The sequence below is a fragment of the Phyllobates terribilis genome, unplaced genomic scaffold (assembly GCF_046119375.1).
Source record: "Phyllobates terribilis strain yellow unplaced genomic scaffold, ASM4611937v1 Scaffold_5__5_contigs__length_657084704, whole genome shotgun sequence".
Taxonomy (NCBI): Eukaryota; Metazoa; Chordata; class Amphibia; order Anura; family Dendrobatidae; genus Phyllobates; species Phyllobates terribilis.
The window spans coordinates 35,033,258-35,055,930 of NW_027362765.1; the positions used below are offsets into that span (position 1 = coordinate 35,033,258).

Genomic DNA, 22,673 nt, shown 5'->3' on the forward strand with positions numbered 1-22,673 from the left:
TAGTTATAGACGTCAATTCGGGCATGCCGCCAGATAGTACTCTACCTTCAGCCAGGGATGCGTCTGGGGGAGAGGTCAGGATAAGTGATGCTCTCCCTAAACAGCAGCAACGGGAGGATCGCTCGCTGGTGCCGCAGAATACCGAAATGTTCTTACAGCTACTAGGTAGGACTACGGTTCTCCAACATGACATTGTCACCGAACCTGGGGTAAGGGTACGAATGAGACTGTACCGGGTACCCGAAGCCCGGAGGCAAGCAATCACGGCTGAGGTAAAACAAATGCTCCAGTTAGGCGTCATCGAGGAATCGCCGAGTGAGTGGACTAGCCCCATCGTACTGATTCCGAAAACGGACGGATCGTTACGCTTCTGTAACAATTTCCGGAAATTAAATGAAGTGTCGAAATTTGACCTATATCCAATGCTCAGGGTGGATGAGCTGATTGAGAGACTGGGGCAGGCCCAATACTTTACCACGCCCAATCTCACCAAGGGTTACTGGCAGGTACCTCTCACTGAATCGGCGAAGGAAAAGACCGCCTTCTTAACTCCAGAGGGTCTATATCACTATGTGGTTTTACCTTTTGGGTTACATGGGGCCCCGGCTACATTCCAGAGGCTGATGGACATAGCGCTCAAGCCTCACCAGGAGTACGCGTCCGCGTATTTATATGAGATTATCATCTTTAGCACCGACTGGCATCCGCATCTATCACAGGTACAAGCGGTGATGGATTCTCTCACGGCAAACCCAAACAAAATGTGCGATAGGGCTATAGGAAGCCCAATATTTAGGATATGTGATTAGCCGAGGAGTTATCAAGCCCCAAATCAATTAAGTTGAGGCCATAAAAAACTGACCTAAACCATCAAGTACAACGCAGGTGAGGGGTTTCTTTGGCATCCTTGGGTATTACCGCCGATTTATACCTAATTTTGCTGGGAAAGCGGTGGCCCTGACCGATCTCTTGAATGGGAAAAAATCTGTAATGGTTTGGTGGAACCCTCAGGTAGAAGAAGCCTTTCAGTCCATGAAGTTGGCCCTGTGTGGACAGCCGGTCCTCATCAGCCCCAACTTCAAGGAAACCTTCATTGTACAGACAGATGCCTCGGAGGTAGGCCTAGGGGCGGTATTGTCACAAAAAGTGAATGGTGAAGATCACCAAGTCACCTACTTGAGTAGAAAACTTATCCCAGCAGAGAGAAACTATATACAGTAAGTGGACCTTGGAATCGATACGCTATTTACTCGGGCGTCAGTTCCGCTTTGTGGCGGACCACTCACCCTTGGTATGGATAAGGAACACCAATGAGAGGAATGCGCGAGTCACCAGGTGGTTTCTGTCACTGCAAAATTTCAGTTTCTCTGTAGAACATCGCCCTGGGAAGTCGCAGGAAAACGCGGATGCCCTGTCCCGGGCACCCTGTATGGTGACAAATGTTCAACCCCATAAATTTGAACACGGGGGATGGGAGGGGGGGGGGATATGTGAGGCAATGACGGGGATCGTATATGAGGGATGGTATACATCCCCAAGAATGTGTACAGAGACCTATTAAACCCACTGGAGAGCATTGCAGCCACAGACACACCTGCGGCTGCAATGCAGGAATGAAGGTGAGCAGTGACCTGGTCAGGCTATCTGGCTAATGCAGATTAGTAAAACACGGCAGGGCCTTCATTTCTTGGAGGAGGCTACAGGTAGGCAGTGGGGTGGCCTCCTCCCTCCAACCCGGGTTTTCCAGTGGCTCTTGCCACAGGTCCTTTAAAATCCCTGCATTAAGGATTAGTGTTGTTCAGTGTTGGGGCCTGCTAGGAGTATAGCAGGCAAGCTTGGCGGGCCTGTGAGCAGCTGAACCCACGACTGGGAAGGCTCTGTTCACGGCAACCGTTGTTATGAACTTATGATAACCCGGCTGCGAACTGGACGACTTTCTGTTTTACCCATGAGTTGCTGAATAAAAGCTGCTTATGTTGGACTTGCTTGGGTCACTGCCTCAGTTACTGCACAGTGTGAACACTACTTAAATAGTGTCACAGACAAAGAAACAGTTTCCTCTGAAATGAGCAAATAAGAACTTAAAGGGCGTGAATAGAAACATAAAACTTCCTCTCCCATCAGTGTTGCATGATCACCATGACACAGAAGTTATGGGACAAAAAATGGATTCTGTTCTCTCACACTATACTCAGGATTCGGCTCTGCTTAGTGGTTCCATCACCTGATCGCATGATGACTAGAGATGAGCGTTGTTCTACTCGAACTGTTCGCCAATCTCAAATTCGAGCTGTTTTGGGCGGTGTTCGAGCCGTTCGGCGAACACGAACAATTTGAGAAAAATTCGGCTGTTCGAGGTTATGTTCGATAACTGTTCGTGCACCAAAATCATAACTGGATTTTTTCTCAGTAATGATGAAAATTAATGTTAATACGCAGTTTGAGTGTACAGCGGGGTGGGGGAAGGGGCAGGGGATGGATCTCTGCAGGAACAATGAAGATCTCCATTTTTTTTTCTCTTTCCTGCATTTGCAGTGGGGAGGTGCAATCTGTCAGCCTATCAGCAGCGCACACACGGAGCGAAGTGCTTTTTTTCACACAAGCAAGGGCATGTGTCATTGGCAGTGTATGTCACATGTCCTTGCCCTATAAGACCAAGCCATTTTCCCCGTCGCCACCATTTTCTCACTGCTGCAGCTGCGTGTTAGACGGCACCGCTGTTGCTGTGTGCGCTATACCTTGTTAATTTCAAGCCAATTTTCGCACAAATGTACAGATAGCTTGGGAGTAGGGAATAGTTGTGATTGCAGTCCTTTTAAGGACTAGGTTACAGCATTTCCTATGACTTTTATCAGGGAGGTCTGTGCTCTTAAATAGATAGGTTGTGGGAGTAAAGACTAATTGTAATTGGAGTCCTTTTCAGGACTAGGTTACATCAGTTCCTATCAGTTTTTGCCAGGCAGGTCTGTGCCAGTGCTGTGCAAGTTTTTTTCACAGCATTTGGCTGAATCTAGCAAAGCTAATCCTTTTTGGCCTATTGCAGAGTGTGTTAGTCAGTGGAGTAGCCTATCTGTGTTGCAAGATATACCACCTGTGTATAGAATACCAATTTTTTTACTGCACCTAGTGAAGTAAAATCTTTTGGGCATAGCATCATTCTATTAGTCCATCTATACTGACCTCCATCAGGTTGCAAATTAAAACTAATTTTTATCTGCATCTACAGTACCTCTGAAAAAATATTTGGGCTTCTAGCTGTGTGTGGGTCTTGTTCTATTAATCCATCTATACTGACCTCCATCAGGTTGCAAATTCAAAATAATTTTTTTCTGCATCTAACCCAGCCAATAGTTTTGGCCTAATACCACAGTTTGGCCACTCAGCTCTGCTCGGTTACCATCCATTGTTTTTTTGTGCAAACAACTCCAGAGTTGTGAATTAGTTAACCACCAAAATGAGTGGAAAAAGGCCTGCTGCTGGTGGAAAGGGGAATAGGCGTGTTGGGAAGGGGAAAAAAGGTTGTGTCCGTGGGGTAGGTGTTAAAGCAACAGTAACATCTGCAGAAGAAAGACCATCTTCCAGCCAAACTAAAATGTCTACTTCTTTTAGCGGACAATGTGATAAGATCCCTTTCTTACGGCCACGCCAATCGCTACAAATTCCAGATGAGGCACAAAAACAGCAGGTGCTTCAACGGATATCAAGTGCTCCTTTAAGTGGGCTCTCCTCCACATCAACTTCAACATCACAAATACTCCAGTCCTCAAAGGTGTCACCCAAATCGCACTTGCTTCCTCACAGCTCCCAAATCTCCAGCTGCCCGTCTGAGTATGAGGTAGAACAGATGGTTGAGTCTGCAGAGCTGTTTACTCATACTATAGCCTGGGAATCAGAGGTCGACTCCAGCGCTTCTGTGAATCCAGACGAGGAAATGATCTGCACTGATGCCCAGAATCTTTATGAGTCGGATCCAGGACCAGACGCAGAAGGTTCTGACCATAATGTAGACCCTCATTCCCAAACTGTAACTCCTGTTGGTGGAGACAATGAGGAAGACGATGATAAGACTCAAATACCTGATTGGAGCGACAACTTTAGTTTTTTGTCAGGGCAGGAACAGGTTGGCTCTGAGGACGACGGGTGTGATAACGCACAGGGTGATGATGATGAGGTCGGAGATCCCACTTACTGTCAACCCACAGTCAGCCAAGAGATGAGGTCAGCAGAGGAGGTGGAGGAAGATGCTAGTGACGACGAGGTCAGGTTGCGCCTTCCTGGACAGAGACGTAGTACTGGAAGCACGTCAACAACTGCATCCTCAAACACAACTCTGCCTCTCACCACAAGTCGTGGTGGCTCTTCAGGTCGCATGGGTGCTAAGCCTTGCATAGCCTGGGCATTTTTTCAGATGAATAAAGATGACCCAACTCGTGTTATCTGTAACATTTGTCAGCAAAAGCTAAGTAGAGGCCAAAAAATACATAGTTTGAGTACTTCATGCATGAACCGGCACATGGACATGAAGCATAAGTTGCAGTGGGAAGCTCAGTGTGCTACAATGCGGCCTAGCCGGCCGGGCCAACCACCGTCTGCCATATCTTGTGCATCCGCGGCCTCTTCATCCTCTGTGACTGGGGGGACAGCAGTCACACCTGTTTTGGGGCGCAGACCTGCCACCTCTTTACCCGCAACAGCCAGCGTGATTGGCAGGTCATCATTTTCTTTGGAGGTGGTAACACCAGCTGGTGTTGAGCGCTGTCCGACATCGATAGCACCACCTTTGGATCAAGGCAACCTAACATGTCCGCCTGCATCTTCCTCACAGACCGGCAGACACCCTTCTCAACCCCGTCTAAGCACAACAGCCAGCCCTCGGTCCCTCAGATGTGGACAAGTAAAAGACCATTTCCTCCTAGCCATGAGAAAGCTAAGAGGTTGAATTTCACCATCTGCAAGCTCTTGGCTACAGAAATGCTGCCTTTCCGCCTGGTGGACACAGAGGATTTTTGAGACCTTATGTCCGTCGCAGTGCCCCAGTACCAGATGCCCAGTCGGCACTACTTCTCAAAGAAAGGTGTGCCTGCGCTCCACCAGCATGTCGCACATAACATCACCGCTTCTTTGAGAAACTCTGTGTGTGACAGGGTGCATTTCACCACAGACACTTGGACGAGTAGGCATGGACAGGGGCGTTACATGTCACTGACTGGGCACTGGGTAACTATGGTGACAGCAGGACAAGGGGCTGCTGTCCAAGTCTTGCCGTCCCCACGAGTTGTGCGTCAATCCTCTTTATCTCGAAGTTCCTCCACTGCTTCTGCCTCCTCAACCTCCTCTCAGTCTTCCACCTGCACCCAAAGCCTGTCTGGTCATGCCACAAGCTTTCTAACTGCGCAGAAGGGATCCTGCACACCTCCTTACTATGCTGGCAGTAGGGCTCAACGTCATCAGGCGGTTTTTACTTTGAAATGTCTGGGAAATGTGAGTCACACAGCTGAGGAGTTGTGGTCAGCTCTGGAGAACCAATTTCATGAATGGTTGTCTCCACTGGACCTGAAACCAGGGAAGGCCGTGTGCGACAATGCTGCAAACCTGGGTGCGGCCCTTCGCCGGGGCAGTGTCACACACGTGCCTTGTATGGCTCACGTGTTGAACCTGGTTGTCCAGCAATTTTTAGCCCACTATCCCGGACTAGATGGCCTTCTGCAGAGGGCACGGTCGCTGTGTGCTCACTTCCGCCGTTCGCATCCCGCAGCTCAGCGACTTACATCTCTACAGAAGTCGTTGGGCCTGCCACTTCACCGGCTAAAATGCGATGTGCCTACCCGGTGGAATTCAACTCTGCACATGTTGCAGCGACTGTGGCAGCACCGACAAGCCCTGGTGCAATACGTTCTGACGTATAGCCTGGGCCAACGAGATTCAGAGGTGGGGCAAATCACGCTGGAGGAGTGGTCTCAGATCAGGGACCTATGCACCCTTCTGCACAGTTTTGAAATGGCGACGAAGATGTTTAGTGCTGACGATGCCATTATCAGCATGACTATTCCGGTGATTTACATGCTGGAGCACATGTTAAACAGAATTCGGAGGCAGGTGGTGGCACAAGAGGAGGTGGAGGAAGTAGAGGAGGAGGAGTTGTATGCGGAAGGGCTAACATCTGCAAGGTCCAGACGGTCGGCAGCACCAAGGCGGCAGGCATGTGAGGGTGGGGGAGATGGTTTTACCAGGGCGCATGGTAGCAGCCAAACTAGTGAGGAAGGTGCAGGAGCCCAGGAAGAAGTGGAGGACGAACTGATGGAAGACTCATCAGATGAGGGAGACCTTGATCACATTTCTGTTGTGCGAGGTTGGGGGGAGAGGACAGAGGAAGGAAGCATGATTGTTACCTTGCCACCAACACAACAGGGACTTGGTGCTCCTGGATGCGCAACACACATGAGTGCCTTCTTGCTGCACTACCTGCAACATGACCCTCGAATTGTGAGAATTAGAAATAATCCTGACTACTGGGTTGCCACACTGTTAGATCCCCGGTACAAAAGTAAATTTGCAGAAATTATTCCTGCCATAGAAAGGGATGCACGCATGCAGGAGTATCAGCAGAGACTGTTGCAGAATCTTACATGTGCTTTTCCACAAAATACCAGTGGTGCACGTAGTGAATCTCACAGTTCCAACTTGCCAACCGTGGGACCGTCAAGTGTTCAGCACTCAAACCGTAACAGAACCACAGTATCTGCTGGTAACATCAATTTTGCGGAATCATTTCACCACTTTTTTAGCCCATCCTTTGCAAGGCCACAGGAGACAAGAAGTCTGACACATAGTCAACGCCTAGAGACGATGGTACAGGAGTATCTCCAAGTAAACATTGAAGCCACGACTGTGTCACTGGACCCTTGCTATTTTTGGGCTTCAAATCTGGATAAATGGCCGGAGCTAGCCACTTGCGCCTTGGAGATCTTGTCATGCCCCGCAGCCAGCGTTCTGTCTGAACGTGTGTTCAGCGCTGCTGGTGGTGTGCTGACAGATAAGCGCACGCGGCTCTCCACTGATAATGTAGACAGACTCACGTTCATAAAGATGAACAAATCATGGATCCGAAACGACTTTTCTACCCCTGTGTCATCCTGGGGAGAGTAAAAGCTTGATGATTGGTTAAAATCACCCTACCAACCGTTTTAAGCTTTCAAATTACTAATCATGTTTATCTGTATCTTGACTGGAAAATAATTTGGGCTTTGTAGCAGTGTGCAGCACTGATCCTATTAGGCCATCTATACTAAAGCTCCACCAGATTTAAAATTAATAATAATTTTTAGCTGCATCTAGTCCGGAAAATAATTTTGGGGCTCCGAGATGCGCAAGACACATAAGTGCCTTCTTGCTGCACTACCTGCAGCATGACCCTCATATTGTCAGAATTCGAAGTAATCATGACTACTGGGTTGCCACACTCTTAGATCCCCCAAACTTTTCGATCAACCTTTTCATTTTAATAAAGACCAAAAAAATGGTCATTTTTGAAATTATAAGCATTAGCAGGTTGTTAGAAACTGAAATCAAACAGTTTTCAACTCAAAACTTTATTCTAGGTGATGTTACATTTTCACATAGGACCCCTTGTTCGAAAGGAGCTTCTGAACTCTTTCGTCCATTGAATTTGTCAGGTTTTGGATGGTTTCTGCTTCAATTGTTTTGCATGAGGACAGAATACCCTCCCAGAGCTGTTGCTTAGATGTGAACTGCCTCCCGCCATCATAGACACTCCTTTTAATGATGCTCCAAAGGTTCTGAATGGGGTAGAGGTCAGGGGAGCATGGGGGTCACACCATAAGTTTGTCCCCTTTTATGCCCATATCAGCCAGAGATGCAGATGTGTTATGTGCAGCATGAGATGGTGCATTTATCATGCAGAAAAATGATCTTGCTGTGAAATACACGATTCTTCTTCTTGAACCATGGCAGGAAGTGCTGTTTGAGAAAATCCACATACATTATGGAGTTCATCTTTAGCGCCTTCAGGGATCCTAAAGGGGCCGACAATCTCTCTCCCCATGATTCCAGCCCAAAACATTACTCCACCTCCTCCTTGTTGGCGCTGTAGCCGTGTTTGCGTGGGGTGTCCATCAACCAGCCATCCTCCACTCCATCCATCTGGACCATCGAGCGCTGCACGGCACTCATCCGTGAACAAAACAGTTTTGAAATCAGTCTTCATGTAATGTTTGGCCCACTGGAGCCGTTTCTGCTTGTGTGAAGTGGATAGAGGAGGTCGACAGGATGGCGTATGCACAGCTGCAAACCTCTGAAGGACCCTGCATCTTGTTGTTCGGGGGACGTTGGAGGCACAAGCAGCTTCAAAAACTTGTCTGCTGCTATGACGAGGCTTTTTTGCCGCTGCTCTTTCAACCTGACGTAATTGCCTGTAGGAAAGAGTCCTCAATTTGCCCTTATCAGCACGCACACGTGTGTACTGTGAATCAGCTACATACTTCTTGATTGCCAAGACACTTCATCCTGATCATCGCACAATGTTGATTGTAGTCATGCCTTGACCTAAACACTCCACAATTTGTTGCTTCTCAGCAGCCGACACATCCTTTTTCTTTCCCATTTTGGCAGAAAATGTAGGCTGCTTAATAATGTGAGAGCCTTCTTAAGTAGTCTTGCCTTTCATTGGACACACCTGCCAAACTAATTAGCACAGGTGTCTGCAATTGCTTACAGTGATATAAAGAGCCCTGACACACATCACCATCAATGAGTTTAACTGACAAACAAACAAATTCTTCCCTTATCACTCCTAAACACTTTTTGCATAATAATTTGGAACGCAGTGTACATGTGCTTTTCCACAAAACACCAGTGGTTCACGTAGTGAATCTTACAGTTCTAACTTGCCAACCGTGGTCTGTATGGCGTTGTTCAATAAAGGGCCCAAAATTAAGATAACATAGATGGGAGAGGTCTCTATGAATAGGAATTCCTAAGTATTTGATACCCTGTGAGGGCCAGGCAAAGGGAAAGTTGGACTGGATGGAATCCTATATGGATTTGGGGAGGGAGACATCGAGGGCCTCAGACTTCGCTGCATTGATTTTAAAATTTTACCATGTAACAAAGTGATCTATTTCAGCCATAACCGCATGGATGGATATATGTGATTGAGTGATATTTACTAGGACATCATCAGCAAATAGAGAGCACTTGTACTCGGTGCCTCCCACCTCAATCCACCTAATATTGGGGTTATGGCGACTTGATGAGAGAAGGTGCTCCGTCACTAGGATGTATAAGAGAGGGGACAGAGTACATCACTGCCTTGTCCCATTGGTGATTGTGAAAGGTGATGAAAATGTTCTGACGCACCCCCTGGGCCTTGGGACACCCGGAGCCGGACCCTTTTTGGTGGATGCTGGTGGTTGTAGTCTTCGTGGCGGCGACCGTGGTTCCGTGGCTCAGGGCGGTCAAACCAGTGGCGGAACTATTTATGTGGTTTTGATGTTTAAATGTCCGACTACGCCACCCGTGGATTGCGGTCAGAGTGAACCGCCGCTACAGGGCAGACCGCTGAGGCTGGTGTTGTGGGTGCAGCAGAGCGTAGCATAACTCCCCACGGGAGGAGTATAGCCTCAGGGCAGTGTATGCGGAGGATGGGGGTGATGGTGCAGGGCAGCAGCAGTAACGACAAGGAGTCAGTGATGCAGTTCAGGGCCTTTACTCACAGTTCTTATTATCCAGACCACGTCTGCAGGTAACGGCTGCCCACGTCGTACTGTGCTCACCAGGTGAGGGGCTCAGACAACTCCCAGATAACTTTGGAGCACTTCACAGGACCCCCTTTGTGTGTACTTTGTCTGGCCTTTCTTACCAACACTTCTGTCCGGCTGCCTCGGGCCTCCTCTTGGTAAACTTGGCGCCAGTTTCCCTGACCCTATGTGGTGCCTTCCTAGCAGGTGTAGCGAGGGGCTGCGCCACATAAAATGTCAGAGCCTCCGGTTTCTAGCTGAGGGTCGTTTCCTGCCTCCACTAGTTCGGGGACCGGTCTCCCCCTTTGGCCTGACCCCTCCACGCAGGTGGATTCGGGCGTGCGGTGGCGACTCGCCCGTCCGCACCCCTGGGATCCCTTCATTCCTCGTTCCTGGAGCCTTCTCCGCTCCTCTTCCTTCCTTCTCCCTCTTCCAGGCCTGGGCCTCTGTTACTAGGCCCGCCTCCGGAGCAGAGCTCATGCAGAGCCCCTGCTCCCTGCCACTTCTGCTCAGACTTCTCTGCACTGAACTAAGATGGTGCCCACCTTTTATACTCCCTTCTCAATGCACCCAGGAACTGCTTCCTCCCTGCTCCTGCACTACAGGGTTCCCCTTCCTCAGTGTTCCCTCCCCCCACTCCAGCCAGGGACAGGGACTGTCGTGCCCATCTCAGGGGCATATTGGTCGCCCTGCCCCACGGCAATGTGGTGTAATGAATGCAGGTGTCGGGTCCTGATCCACACTCCATCCTTACCTGAGAGTGAGATATCACACCTCTGGGTGAGGTGCAATACGTCTGTAGCAACCGAGCCCTCAGGGTGCTACAGTTCCATTTATCTTCAGCCTAGGTGACGTATTGCGATACAGGGCCGTGATTTTGGCTATAAAAGGGTCCCCTAGACCCCTACCCCAAGCTTTTTAAGAGAATCATATATGGCGTGCCAGGAGACTCTATGGAATGCTTTTTCAGCATCCAACGAGAGTATCTAATTACAAATTTTTAACTGCATCTAGCCCAGGAAATACTTTGTGCCTAGTAGCAGTGTCTGCTAGTCAGCGGATTATCCCGGCTGTTAAGCAAGATGCACCACCTGTAGTTTAGACACTTAATTTTTTCAAAGGAAATGCTTCGGGACCATGGGATACTTAGTGAAGAGCATCAGGAGGCACCCCAAGGCATAGGGGCTGGGACTGGCAGTAGGATGCCTTGCGGTGGACAGCCGAGCTCGATCCTTATAAAAGCTTTTTAACTGCAGCAGCTTTAGTGGACGCTACTGGAGCTGGAATTACCGCGGCTGCTGGCATGAGACTTGCCCTCCAATAGATCCTTGTAAATGGATTTAAAGTGTATTCATTCAAATTAGAGAGACAATTTAAATTAAAAAGCTTAGAGCTGCCTCCACCACAGGGGGGCTCGCTCGACCCACCAGCGGACAGGCACCAGTATTGGGAGAGGGGGGCTGGCCATCAGGGTTCACCGCGGCTCTGGCACAAACCCGGCGACACGGAGGTGGCACGGGCAGGAGCGGACTGGCCGTGTCGGCTTCTCACTTTTTGGATTTTAGAAGGGCATGACATGCCTATATCTGTGTCTCCCCCTCCTTTTACTCCTCCACCTCTTTTATTTTCGCATGACTATATGTACTTGTCACTTTTCCATGTGTTAGTTATGTCTTCTGAGCAGTTTGTCAGCTTTTGGGCACCTTTTGAAGGTGTTTTCTATGTGTTTCTATGTGTTTTTGTTTGCCTGCCATTGGTTTTAACGGTGTTCGAAGGTGTTCGACGAACAGTTCGACGAACCGTTCGGCGAACACACGGGTGTTCGACGAACCGAACCGAACTCGAACACTACGGGGGTGGCTCAACACTAATGATGACTACTCAAATTGCTTAAAGGGGTTATCTGGTCTAAAATGAAAAGTCTGCATTCCCCCTATGTGCATGCAGACTTGAGTCCTCACAGCACACGCACTGTGTGCTGCAATGACTCGATGTTGTCTGCCCTGGGAAGGGCAGTCAATTATGCAATATGCACATTACATAAGTCTGGAGTAGTTGCTCTAAAAAAAAAAAAAAGCGAAGAAGCCTCAACTTCATTATAGTCTTTAGAAGTGTCAGCTCAAGTTTGCAAAAAAATATGAAAAGTGGACAGTAGAAGATTGGAAATGGGTGATTTGGAATGATGAGATGAAGCTCAATAGAGTAGGCTCTGATGGGTGCAAATGGGTCTAGAAGAAATAACGGAAAAGGGGGCTAACGGATCGAGAAATTGAAGGAACTGCTAAGTTCGGTGGAGGACGCCTGATGATATGGTGTTGTTTCACAGCCAAAGGAAATGTATACTTGTCCAGGATCGATGTTCTCAATGCTGAGCTTTATGTGAGTATCCTACAATACTGTAATTGGAGTGGTGGAACCACTGTGCTGTGATACAAGGAGAGCCTCGGGATATGACTAGGTGTTACAGCAAGACTGACCTCAAGTGCACAGTAGCTGATCTCCAAGGGACTGGAGGCTGGAAGAACCTGGAAGGGAAAGCACGTGCGGCAGGTGCTTGCGGACACTGCTGGTAGACAGGCAGTTTCTGGCTGATGCAGGCTGGTAGACAGGTGTGCAAAGGCAGGTGCAGATGGGTCTGGCTGGTATACAGGTGGGCACAGGCAGGTACAGCTGGAAGGCACAAGCAAGGACAAGCAGGAAAGAAGCAAGAACAAGCGAGTACAGGTAAACAGGGAACCTTACAACTATCAAGGATGCAGGGAGCACACGAACAACATTGTTCAGATAACTCCTTCCAGGTGGAGGTGCCTTAAATAATGTGTCTCCCGGCAGTTGGCTGAGGACACTTTAGGACAGCACGCGCTAACCACTTAAGAGGGAGAGCATGCTTCCCCAAAGCACAGTACCCAGGGATCTACGAGCCGTGCACAGACCCTGGGAATCAGGAGGAGCGAGATGGAGTTCGTGGCAGTGAGTGAGTCGGCGTCTCTGCCGGGGGAGGGAGGTAGAGTGCAGAGACACCGGCGCTACGAATACGAGTTACTTCGTACACTCGAGTAATATGGGTATGAAAAGGACGACTTAGTGTTCCAGCAGGACAATGACCCGAAGCATACGTCGAGATTAGCAAAGAAATAGTTCAATGACCATGAAGTAAAGATGCTGGATTGGCCCCCACAGTCTCCAGACCTCAAGTTAATAGAACACTTATGGGTAGAGTTGAACAAAAAAAACGTATACATACCTAGTGAGCCTAACAGTATGCACCCACTTTGGGAACGTGTAGAAGAAACTTCGGATCAGATTTCGGTCGACACATGTCCGTATCTGAGAGCATGCCAAGAAGAATGTGAAGTTACAAAATACTAGCAAATATTAAAAATTTAACCATGCAGCGACATGACAATCTCCATAACTAATTATATGCTAAATAGTTGCAAATCAAATTTATGTATGAGATAGCCTAGACAAGACATTACCTTCTTGCTTGTCAGTGTATCTTCTGGAGTATAACTAATGACGATTACAGTGTCGATGACTGAGACATGAATTAGCGTTATGCAACATGAGTTTATGAGAATTGTATTCAGCTGCAGACTCCGAGGAAGAAACTGCTTGTGTGTGTGGTCTAAAATATTTGAATGTTTTATTTGGTTAGGTTCCCTGTCAGTCTCTTTATTTCTTGGTGAGTCCCGACGAACCTGTTAACCTTACTGCTAATCGGTGGCCTTATTGTATGAGAGAATTAAGGTGACAACAGTATCATCGTATGTGTCAAGTTCCTTTTAAGGTATCAGGATTTCACCATATATTTCTCCATGGAGGAGTGGGAGTATTTAGACGGACCCGAAGATCTATACAACGATATCATGATGGGGGTTCCCCAGCCCCTCACATCACCAGGTAAGACAGGACTAAATACATATGGCCTATAATTATCTGTATGTACAGACTGAATTCAGCCCCTGTATGTGTTTCCTACAGATCTATCTCGTAAGAGGACAACACCAGAGAGATGTTCCGGTCCTCTTCTTCCACACGACTTTACAGAGGAAAATCCCAATGTTCCCCAGGATCATCAGGTAGATGGAGAGAAGGTGTCATGAGATCTCCCCTATGATGTGAAGGTCCTGTTTTCTCCACCAGTGTTATGTTTTATACTTGTGTAATGAGAACAGTGGAGATGGCAGGATTAGAGCTGATAATAAATGTGACTTCTCCATCTGTCTGTGACTTTTACAATATTTGTTTCAGGATAAAGATCTGACCCATATTAATACTACAGAGACATGTGTGAGGGGTGAAGAGTGGTTCAATAAGTGGTTGAATGAGGGGATTCCTACAGATAATAGCCCAGGTGAGTAGTATAGTAACCACTGTGAGGCAGTGAGGGGAATCATAACGACAACGGTATGTGTCCACCAGGATGCGCATAGAAACATACTAAACACGCTGGAGAGCATTGTAATTACAGCCACAACTGTGGTTACCATGCAAAATAAGAGTGTGTGGATTTATTCAAACTGTATGACCAAGTCAGATTTAAGAAAACCTGACATAGGCTTTTATTTTTGAAGAGGTCTGTAGGATGGTAGTAGGATGGATCTCTCCCTCCACTCTTGGTATACCCATTTAAACTGTCAGTTAAGGTTTAGGTGTGTCAGTATTGGGTTTTGCAAGCAAGGGAGCAGGAGCTCTGTGTAAGCCAGGTCTGTGGGAGGTTTGGCACAGGTCTGTGCCAGAGCGAGAACAAAGCCATTGGCACACTCACAAGTGGTGCAGTTGACCCTGGCAACAGAATAATACAGACTGTTATGGATTATCCAGCTGTGCACTGGAGGATAAAGTTTGAGTTATTTTTGTAAGTTCCCAAAACAAAGATGTTTAAGTTTGACTATCATGGGTCACTGCCTCATAACTGCAGTGTTGTGAAAGCCGCTGCCTTACACCACTCAATGCAGAGACATCAGATTCTTTACATTCATTGTGGCTGATTTATTGGTGGTGTAGTCCGGCCATATCACAATCAAGTAGACACCATACTGCCCCCAAACCACTATATGCTTTGGGCATTGGAAGTCTTTTTGGGAGTGAAATCCATTTCAGTCAGAGAGTATAAATTGGAGAATCCCCTCTAACCTCGAGGATTAGAAGATGTAGTCCCTTAGCTGCTCGGGTTCCTAAACTACAAAGCCAAATGACAGTTTAAGTAGACTGTGCTGACCATTTAAAAAATATATATATTATATACACACACACACACACTAGACATATTTTCAGCTGTTTCACACTTTTTTGTTAAGTATATAATTCCACATGTGTTAATTCATAGTTTTGATGCCTTCAGTGTGAATGTACAATTTTCATAGTCATGAAAACACAGAAAAATCTTTAAATGAGGTGTGTCCAAACTTTTGGTCCGTACTAATATATTGGACACACCTTCTCATTTAAAAGATTTTTCTGTAATTTCATGACTATGAAAATTGTACATTCAACTGAAAGTGTGTATGTGTGTGTGCGTGTATATATAATATATATATATATATATATATATATATATATATATATATATATATATATATATATATATATATATATATATATATATATATATATATATGTATGTGTGTTATAAATTTTTAAATGGTCAGCACAGTCTACTTAAGCTATATATAATACACTAGATGGTGGCCCGATTCTAACGCATCGGGTATTCTAGAATATGTATGTGGCCGACAGGACACAACTAATCAGCGAAGCAGTATTTAAATGGGTTGTGCACTACATTAAATTATCCCCCCGGGGCCCCTAATGAATTTCGGAGGACCGGGGAGCGAGGCTGCCGGTCGGGGTACTTCTGCTGCGAGCAGCCGGGAGATGACCGGCTAGCACAGGGTGAGCGGGTGAGGGTGTGCGTGTGAGCGGGAGAGGGTGAGAGTGTAAATTGGGCGCCTATATCGCTGATTGGTCGCGGCCGGCGGCATCGCCGCTGACCTCCATGCGGCTACTGTCGGGAGATCAGCGGCTAGGGCCGCTGATCTCCCGACGGCAAGTGTGGAGGTAGGACCGGGGAGCGGCGGCCGGTCGGGGTGCTTCTGCTGTGAGCAGCCGAGAGATGACCGGCTAGCGTCAGTCATCTCCCGGCTGCATCGCCGCTGACCTCCGTGCGGCAGATGCGCCGCTAACTGCCGCCATCTTGTTCTGAAATCCCACGTCACTGATTGGTCCGGCCGTGGCCAATCAGTGACGCGGGATTTCCGAACAAGATGGCTGCCGTTAGCGGCTCATCTGCCGCACGGGGAGGTCAGCGACGATGCAGCCGGGAGATGACTGGCGCTAGCCGGTCATCTCTCGGCTGCTCACAGCAGAAGCACCCCGACCGGCAGCCTAGGTGGCGCCGCTCCCCGGTCCTCCCTTCACACTTGCCGTCGAGAGAACAGCGGCCCTAGCCGCTGATCTCCTGACGGTAGCCGCATGGAGGTCAGCGATATTGGCGCCAAATTTACACTCTCGCCCTCACCCGCTCACACCCTCACACCTCCACACGCTCACCCTCACACCTCCACAAGCTCACGCTCACCCTCAGACGCTCACCCCCCCTCAGACGCTCACCTCCCTCACCCGCTCACCCTGTGCTAGCCGGTCATCTCCCAGCTGCTTGCAGCAGAAGTACCCCGACAGGCGGCCTCGCTCCCGTCCTCCAAATTCATTAGGGGCCCCGGGGGGATACATTGGGGGGTTAATTTAAAGTAGCGCACAACCCATTTAAATACTGCTTCGCTGATTAGTCGTGACCGCATACATATTCTAAAATACCCGATGCGTTAGAATTGGGCCACCATCTAGTGTGTATTATCTATATCCGATTTTACTCTAGCTCTGCCATTACCAACACGGCTTCTACTGATCTGTTCTTTTCTGATTAACTCAAAACTGAATGCTACAACAAAGAATCAATGTAATTACATTTTTTTTAAATTGGAAGTGGTTCCAGAAATATGAAGTTTTATTAAGGGATTTCCGTTGTACAATAGTGCATGTGCTAGAAATCCAAGCGGCCGAATTAGCATAAAACAGAGGTACAACTTTTTTCATTCGCGTGTGCCCAGGGTGCTTTGTATATTATACACTGCACCTATTTGCCCTTGCTTTTATTAAAGCCAGAGCAAATAAACACTTCTGTAATGCCATTTACTAATTTATTAATTATGACAACTTTCTTGTAGACGTGGGTAATTTTGAGTTCGTTTTTATTATGTAGAGCACACTTTTCTAGCTTCTGAAACTTATTTGTTTTGGAACTCGGGCTGCTAGTATAACCTAATTTGTTTTCACCGCTTAAAAAAAAAAAATAAAAATACCAATCTTGCAGTGTTTTTTTTTTTTTTTTGTATCTTTTGTTTTCATACTGACATAGAGAATTATTTAGGTGATTTTCACCATACATTAAATGCCGTAAAATATATATTAAAAAAATGGGAGAACTACTTTTTTTTTTTTTTTTTTTTTTTCACCATTTCATCCCAACTGGAATTTTTGTTCCCTGTTTTTCAGTGTATTTTATGGTAAAATGAATGGTGTCATCCAAAAGTAGAATTCATCCCACATAAACAAACCCTTACATGGCTATGTTGATGGAAACACAAAATTATGGCTCCTGGAAGAAGGGAAGGGAAAAAGTGTAAAAGTGAAAAATTACCCTGTCATGAAGGGGATAAGATAGTTTAAATTGCCAAAAGCTGCCATGTTCGTCCAGAGATTTAAACACTAGTTGCCAAATCATTACCGAAGAAGACTGTAAGGATTGAGTGAGGTTATTTTAGTAGATATAGTCAATCATCACCGTATTTTGTCTACAACAGTTAGCACTCAAGGTCCTCTGATTTATTCCCTTCCTGCAGCCAGTTTTTTGTGTTTTTTAACCAGGCCCTATTTTTCATAGTAGACATGTCCCTTTTATGTGGAAATAACTTTGCAAGTGTCTTCTGATCTCAGTGATTCTAAACTTATTTTTTTCGTAACACATTGTACTTTTAGTGTATATCTAGGTCGATATGTTTTGTGATTAAACAAGAAAATATCTGAAAGTTGTAAAAAATTTAGAAAAATGACTCATTTTCAAACCCTCATTTTATATGACCTAAAAACAAATCCCCCAGTAAATAATTAATAAACATTTTCCTTATTTCTACTTTGTCAGTATTATTTTAGTGCAAAAAAGAGGAAAAAAAACTGCACCATTTATAATTCACACAACTTGAAAGGATAACGGCACATACCTCGCGATTATACGGGAATTCTGGGTGGTTCACCAAATGCAAGATTATCGTTAGACTTCGAAGAGAGGAAAGTCTGCACTCTCTGTCCCATAAAAATGTATTTTATTGCAAAATCATTAAAAAATGGATGTAGGAGAATACAGGTGCAAGAGATGGACGACAGCAGTTTCGCACTCAATGGTGCTTCAAAGGGTCCAAACACAATTTTCAAACATCCTTTCATCATTTTTAGGAAGTTACAACGCTTAAATTGTTTAGCAGCAAATTTTCATATGTTGAGAGACAGATTTACAAAACCTTTTTTTTGCGGAGGACAAAAATAATTACTTTTGAAGTGACTTTGAGAGTCCTTTATTTTATAAAACTGCACACCTCATACTATCTAAAACTACATTTAGGAAGTTAATTAACCTTTTTTAGGTGCTTCACAGAAACTAAAACCAAGTGGAATGCTAAAATTAATAATTCCTTTTTTTTTTAATTGAAATCTTGACTTTAAAAAAAAAAAAAAAAGGAGAAAATAAACTGCACCTATTATTCTGGAAGTTCTGAATCTAATGTTACCCTAACTATGGTTGTGAACCAATATTTGGCCACATAGCAGGTGTCATGTTATTGCCAGGGACAATGGACACCTAGGCTGTCCCTACAGCTACGGGTGCCTTAGGCTACCCTTGTCCCCCGGATTACATCTGATGCTCGAGTTTCCGGGGTCTCATAGCTCCTATATTAACATTTATCTGTTTCCTCCTTTACCCAGGGGGGTATGAGACAGAAGTGTATAGGATAACACAAATGGAGTAAGCCGACAAGGATAAAAGTAAATTACAATCCTACATATACACTCAAAAAACAACCGAGTGGGAAACATGGGGAGGCATAGGTGGGACAAACCAAATTGAAGAGGGTAAAGAAGAAAACGCACAAACCAACTCCACACAGAAATCTCCTGAAAATCACTCGAAACACTTGCTACTGACACTGAACTCCTCCTTCAAGAACAAACCAGGAAGTGATAAACGATCACTGGCTATGAAAGAAGCCAGGAGGTGGGTTCTTAAACCTGTAGGGAGTAACAAACTCAGAACAGCTGATACAGTAAAGACAGAGAACTGCAGGAGTCCAACTAAGTAGCTTAACCCTTGCAGCAACAGAGCAATGAAAACCAGAACTGCCGCAGGTCTATGTGACCCGCCCAGGGGGATATGGGGGACTCTGTACAAGGGCCTTTACCTTCTTGGGATGTCACGGCAGTCGGCTTCCGGGCCCGTACCCTGGGGTCACTCTTTAAAAAGGGGGTTTGTTACTTGATGGGATGAATAATAGTTTTGTCTCGTGATGCCACCTGTGGCTCCTGGTAATGGGTACCAGCGCTGCTGCAAACCTCTGGAGCAGATGTTAGGGCAGCTGGGTTGGTGCTGCTCCCCACAGGCAGAGCACAGCTCCAGGGCAGTGTAGGTGCAGATGGTGATGCTGGGAATTGTAGTGCAGGAAGGATAGCGTGGGAGAAACAACTGACAAAAGCAATGGGGTGCAGTCTTCCGAGTTTACTCAGTTATTTAGGTTCTTCAGGTGGCACTGTACAGGTGTCAGCCTTCCACGTCGTGCTGCGTTTACCAGGCAGGGATTCAGCACTCCCTCAAGTATTTCAAGAGCGCTTAACGGGACCCCTCTCTTTATGTTCCTTGCTTAGCTGACTTCCCGTGCTGGGTCTCTCCCTCCTGCCCTGCGCCTTGCCACGCAAAGTCCGAACGGGTACCTTGAGATCCCTCTGGGCAACTTGAAGTTCCCGGACCTGGGTTTCGGCAGCTTGGGTGCGAAAGTGGCAACTGTACCCTGAAAGTGCAGAAGCCTCCGGTTTTCCAGCCAAGACCTGAAGTAACTCGACTAGTCCAGGGACCGGTGCCCTTCTTGCTGCCTGATCCCTCTGACGCCTGGCAGATTCGGGCATACAGGTGCTGTCCTGCACTCACCGTACCCCCCTGGGATCCCTTCTGTTACTGGAGCCTTTCTCCTCCGCTCCCCTCACTCCTGGGCCTCTCTTCCTAGGCCCCAGTCTGGAGCAGAGCTCCTGAAGAGACTCTGCTCCTCAGACATGCTTCTTTCCTCTTCTCTCTCTTTACCCATGATGGCTTCCCTTATTATACTCCAACTGACAGTGCTCCCCTGATCTACGTCCTCCACCCACACCCACTACTGGTTGCCCCTCACTTTTGGTTCCCCCCACTCCAGCCAGGGACGGGGCAGCAGAAGAAATACATAATGCCCTTCGAGCCGGTCTGGAGTAGTGTAGTGTTGAGTGCAGGTGGTGGGGTCCCGGGCAGTACTCCATCCTTACCTGAGAGAAGGAGATGCCACACCTCTGGGTGAGGTGCAGTACCTCTGTGGCGACTGAACCCTCAGGGGCGCTACATATGCGTAACTGGCCACTGTGATCGTCTGACCCCACTCTGTCGCTGTATCCCCATGACAGCAGGGCTCAGAAGAGAAGGACATTTGGGTATTGGAACCTAGATTTCCTGGAATAGTTTGCAGACCCCTTAAAATGACAGAAAACTAGAACAGTAGAAAACCCAAATACAAAGGAATTCATCTATAGGGCTAGTGACTATTTTGACCCCATAACATTTTTTGGAAATTGGCACACAGTGGATGCTGCAAACTGAAACTGCAAACACATAGTGCCCAGCTTGTGCTCCTGGAATAATGCACACAGTAAAATAAGAGGTTTGATCCTGCTACAGCAATGCTAAACATATGGATGCTAAGTGTGGTTTGGGCACACTGCAGGGCTTAGAAGGGGGATTGCTGTATTGGTTTATGGAAGACCTGTTGCTTTTCAAGCTACTAGTAATGTGGAAACCTATTTTTTCATAATGGACCTCCAGTGTGGGGGGATTGCTTTATGCTGGATGAGTTTAAGTTTTAATTTGTATAATTTTTGGCTATGTAATGTTTTTATGGCTGTTTATTCCATTATTGTGGAGGCAGCATGAACAAAGATGGCTGAACATCTACTGACTCAGGGTTTAAGGTCTATTGTTTGTTTGTGATCTGTTTTTGCCTTACTGAATAATTTGAATTGTGATTTGCTATCAAAATTGTATGTAGAAATGTTGTCAAATTTATAATTGAGGATATTTTATGCAAAAATAATTTGGTATCTTTCTCTGCAGATGACTGTACTTTGAGATCAGAGGACCATCTGACATCTTCATTTTTTAAATCGGATGACCTTAATATCACGCAAGATACAATCGAAGTGCAAGCTATTTTTCCAGATATTCCATCATCCTTTCATAGTGAAGATCTATCATCTGATTCTTTTAAACAGGTCCAATTGTCCGATTCATTACAGACTATTAGGAAAAATCAAAATCAAAGTGCTCTTCCAGCAAAGAAGCCATTTACAAGTTCAGAGTGTGGAAAAAGTTTCCCCCCTATACAGTCTCAAAAAATTCCCACAAAGGAGAAAATATTATCTTGTTCAGAATGTGGGAAATATTTTAATGACAAAAGAAATCTTGTTAAACAGAAGAGAATTCACACATTGGAAAAGCCATATACATGTCCTGAATGTGAGAAATGTTATGAACGTGAATCACATCTTGTTACGCACCAGGGAATTCACAAAGAGGAGAAGCCATATTCATGCTCGGAATGTGGGAAATATTTTAACCGCAAATCACATCTTGTCAAACATCAGAGAATTCACAAAGGAGAGAAGCCATATTCATGCTCAGAATATGGGAAATGTTACAATCAAAAATCAAATCTTGTTATACACCAAAGAATTCATAAAGGGGAGAAGCCATATTCATGCTCAGAATGTGGGAAATGTTTTAACCGCAAATCACATCTTGTTGTACACCAGAGAATTCACAAAGGAGAGAAGCCATATTCATGCTCAGAATGTGGGAAATGTTATAATCAAAAATCAAATCTTGTTATTCATGAGAGAATTCATAAAGGAGAGAAGCCATATTCATGCTCAGAATGTGGGAAATGTTTTAACTCTAAATCAAATCTTGTTATTCACGAGAGAATTCACAAAGGAGAGAAGCCATATTCATGCTCAGAATGTGGGAAATGTTATAATCAAAAATCAAATCTTGTTATACACCAAAGAATTCATAAAGGGGAGAAGCCATATTCGTGCTCAGAATGTGGGAAATGTTTTAACTGTAAATCAAATCTTGTTATACACCAAAGAATTCATAAAGGGGTGAAGCCATATTCATGCTCAGAATGTGGGAAATGTTTTAACCGTAAATCACATCTTGTTATACACCAGAGAACTCACACAGGGGAGAAGCCATATGCATGTTCAGAATGTGGGAAATATTTTAGCTGTAAATCAAATCTTGCAAGACATCAGAAAATTCACACTGAGAACGTGGGAGATGTCTTAAAGGCAAATTAGACCTTGTTACACATGAGAGAAGACACACAAGGAAAAATCCATAATTCCTATGTCTGAACAAACTTCTTTATTAAAAATGTTCAAATGGCAAATTACTTTTTAAAGTTCTGATACTATCAAGAAGTAGAGAAACATCTGGTGTGATCTAATTTTTCCATGCTGAGTATACCTCAGTACAGCATAATCATAACTTAAGTGTTGCCAATTTAATCC

The 22,673-nt window shown here is 45.9% G+C and overlaps 1 protein-coding gene across 1 annotated transcript in view; it reads left to right on the top strand.

Moving 5' to 3' along the window:
- LOC141271411 (uncharacterized) overlaps positions 1–22,460 on the top strand; it is a 248,451-nt gene extending 225,991 nt beyond the window's left edge. The window contains exons 5-6 of the mRNA XM_073681495.1: positions 21,849–22,192; positions 22,388–22,460. Coding sequence (XP_073537596.1) covers positions 21,849–22,192; positions 22,388–22,460 — 417 coding nt within the window. The remainder of the gene's footprint in view (positions 1–21,848; positions 22,193–22,387) is intronic.
- The last annotated feature ends 213 nt before the right edge of the window (positions 22,461–22,673 follow it).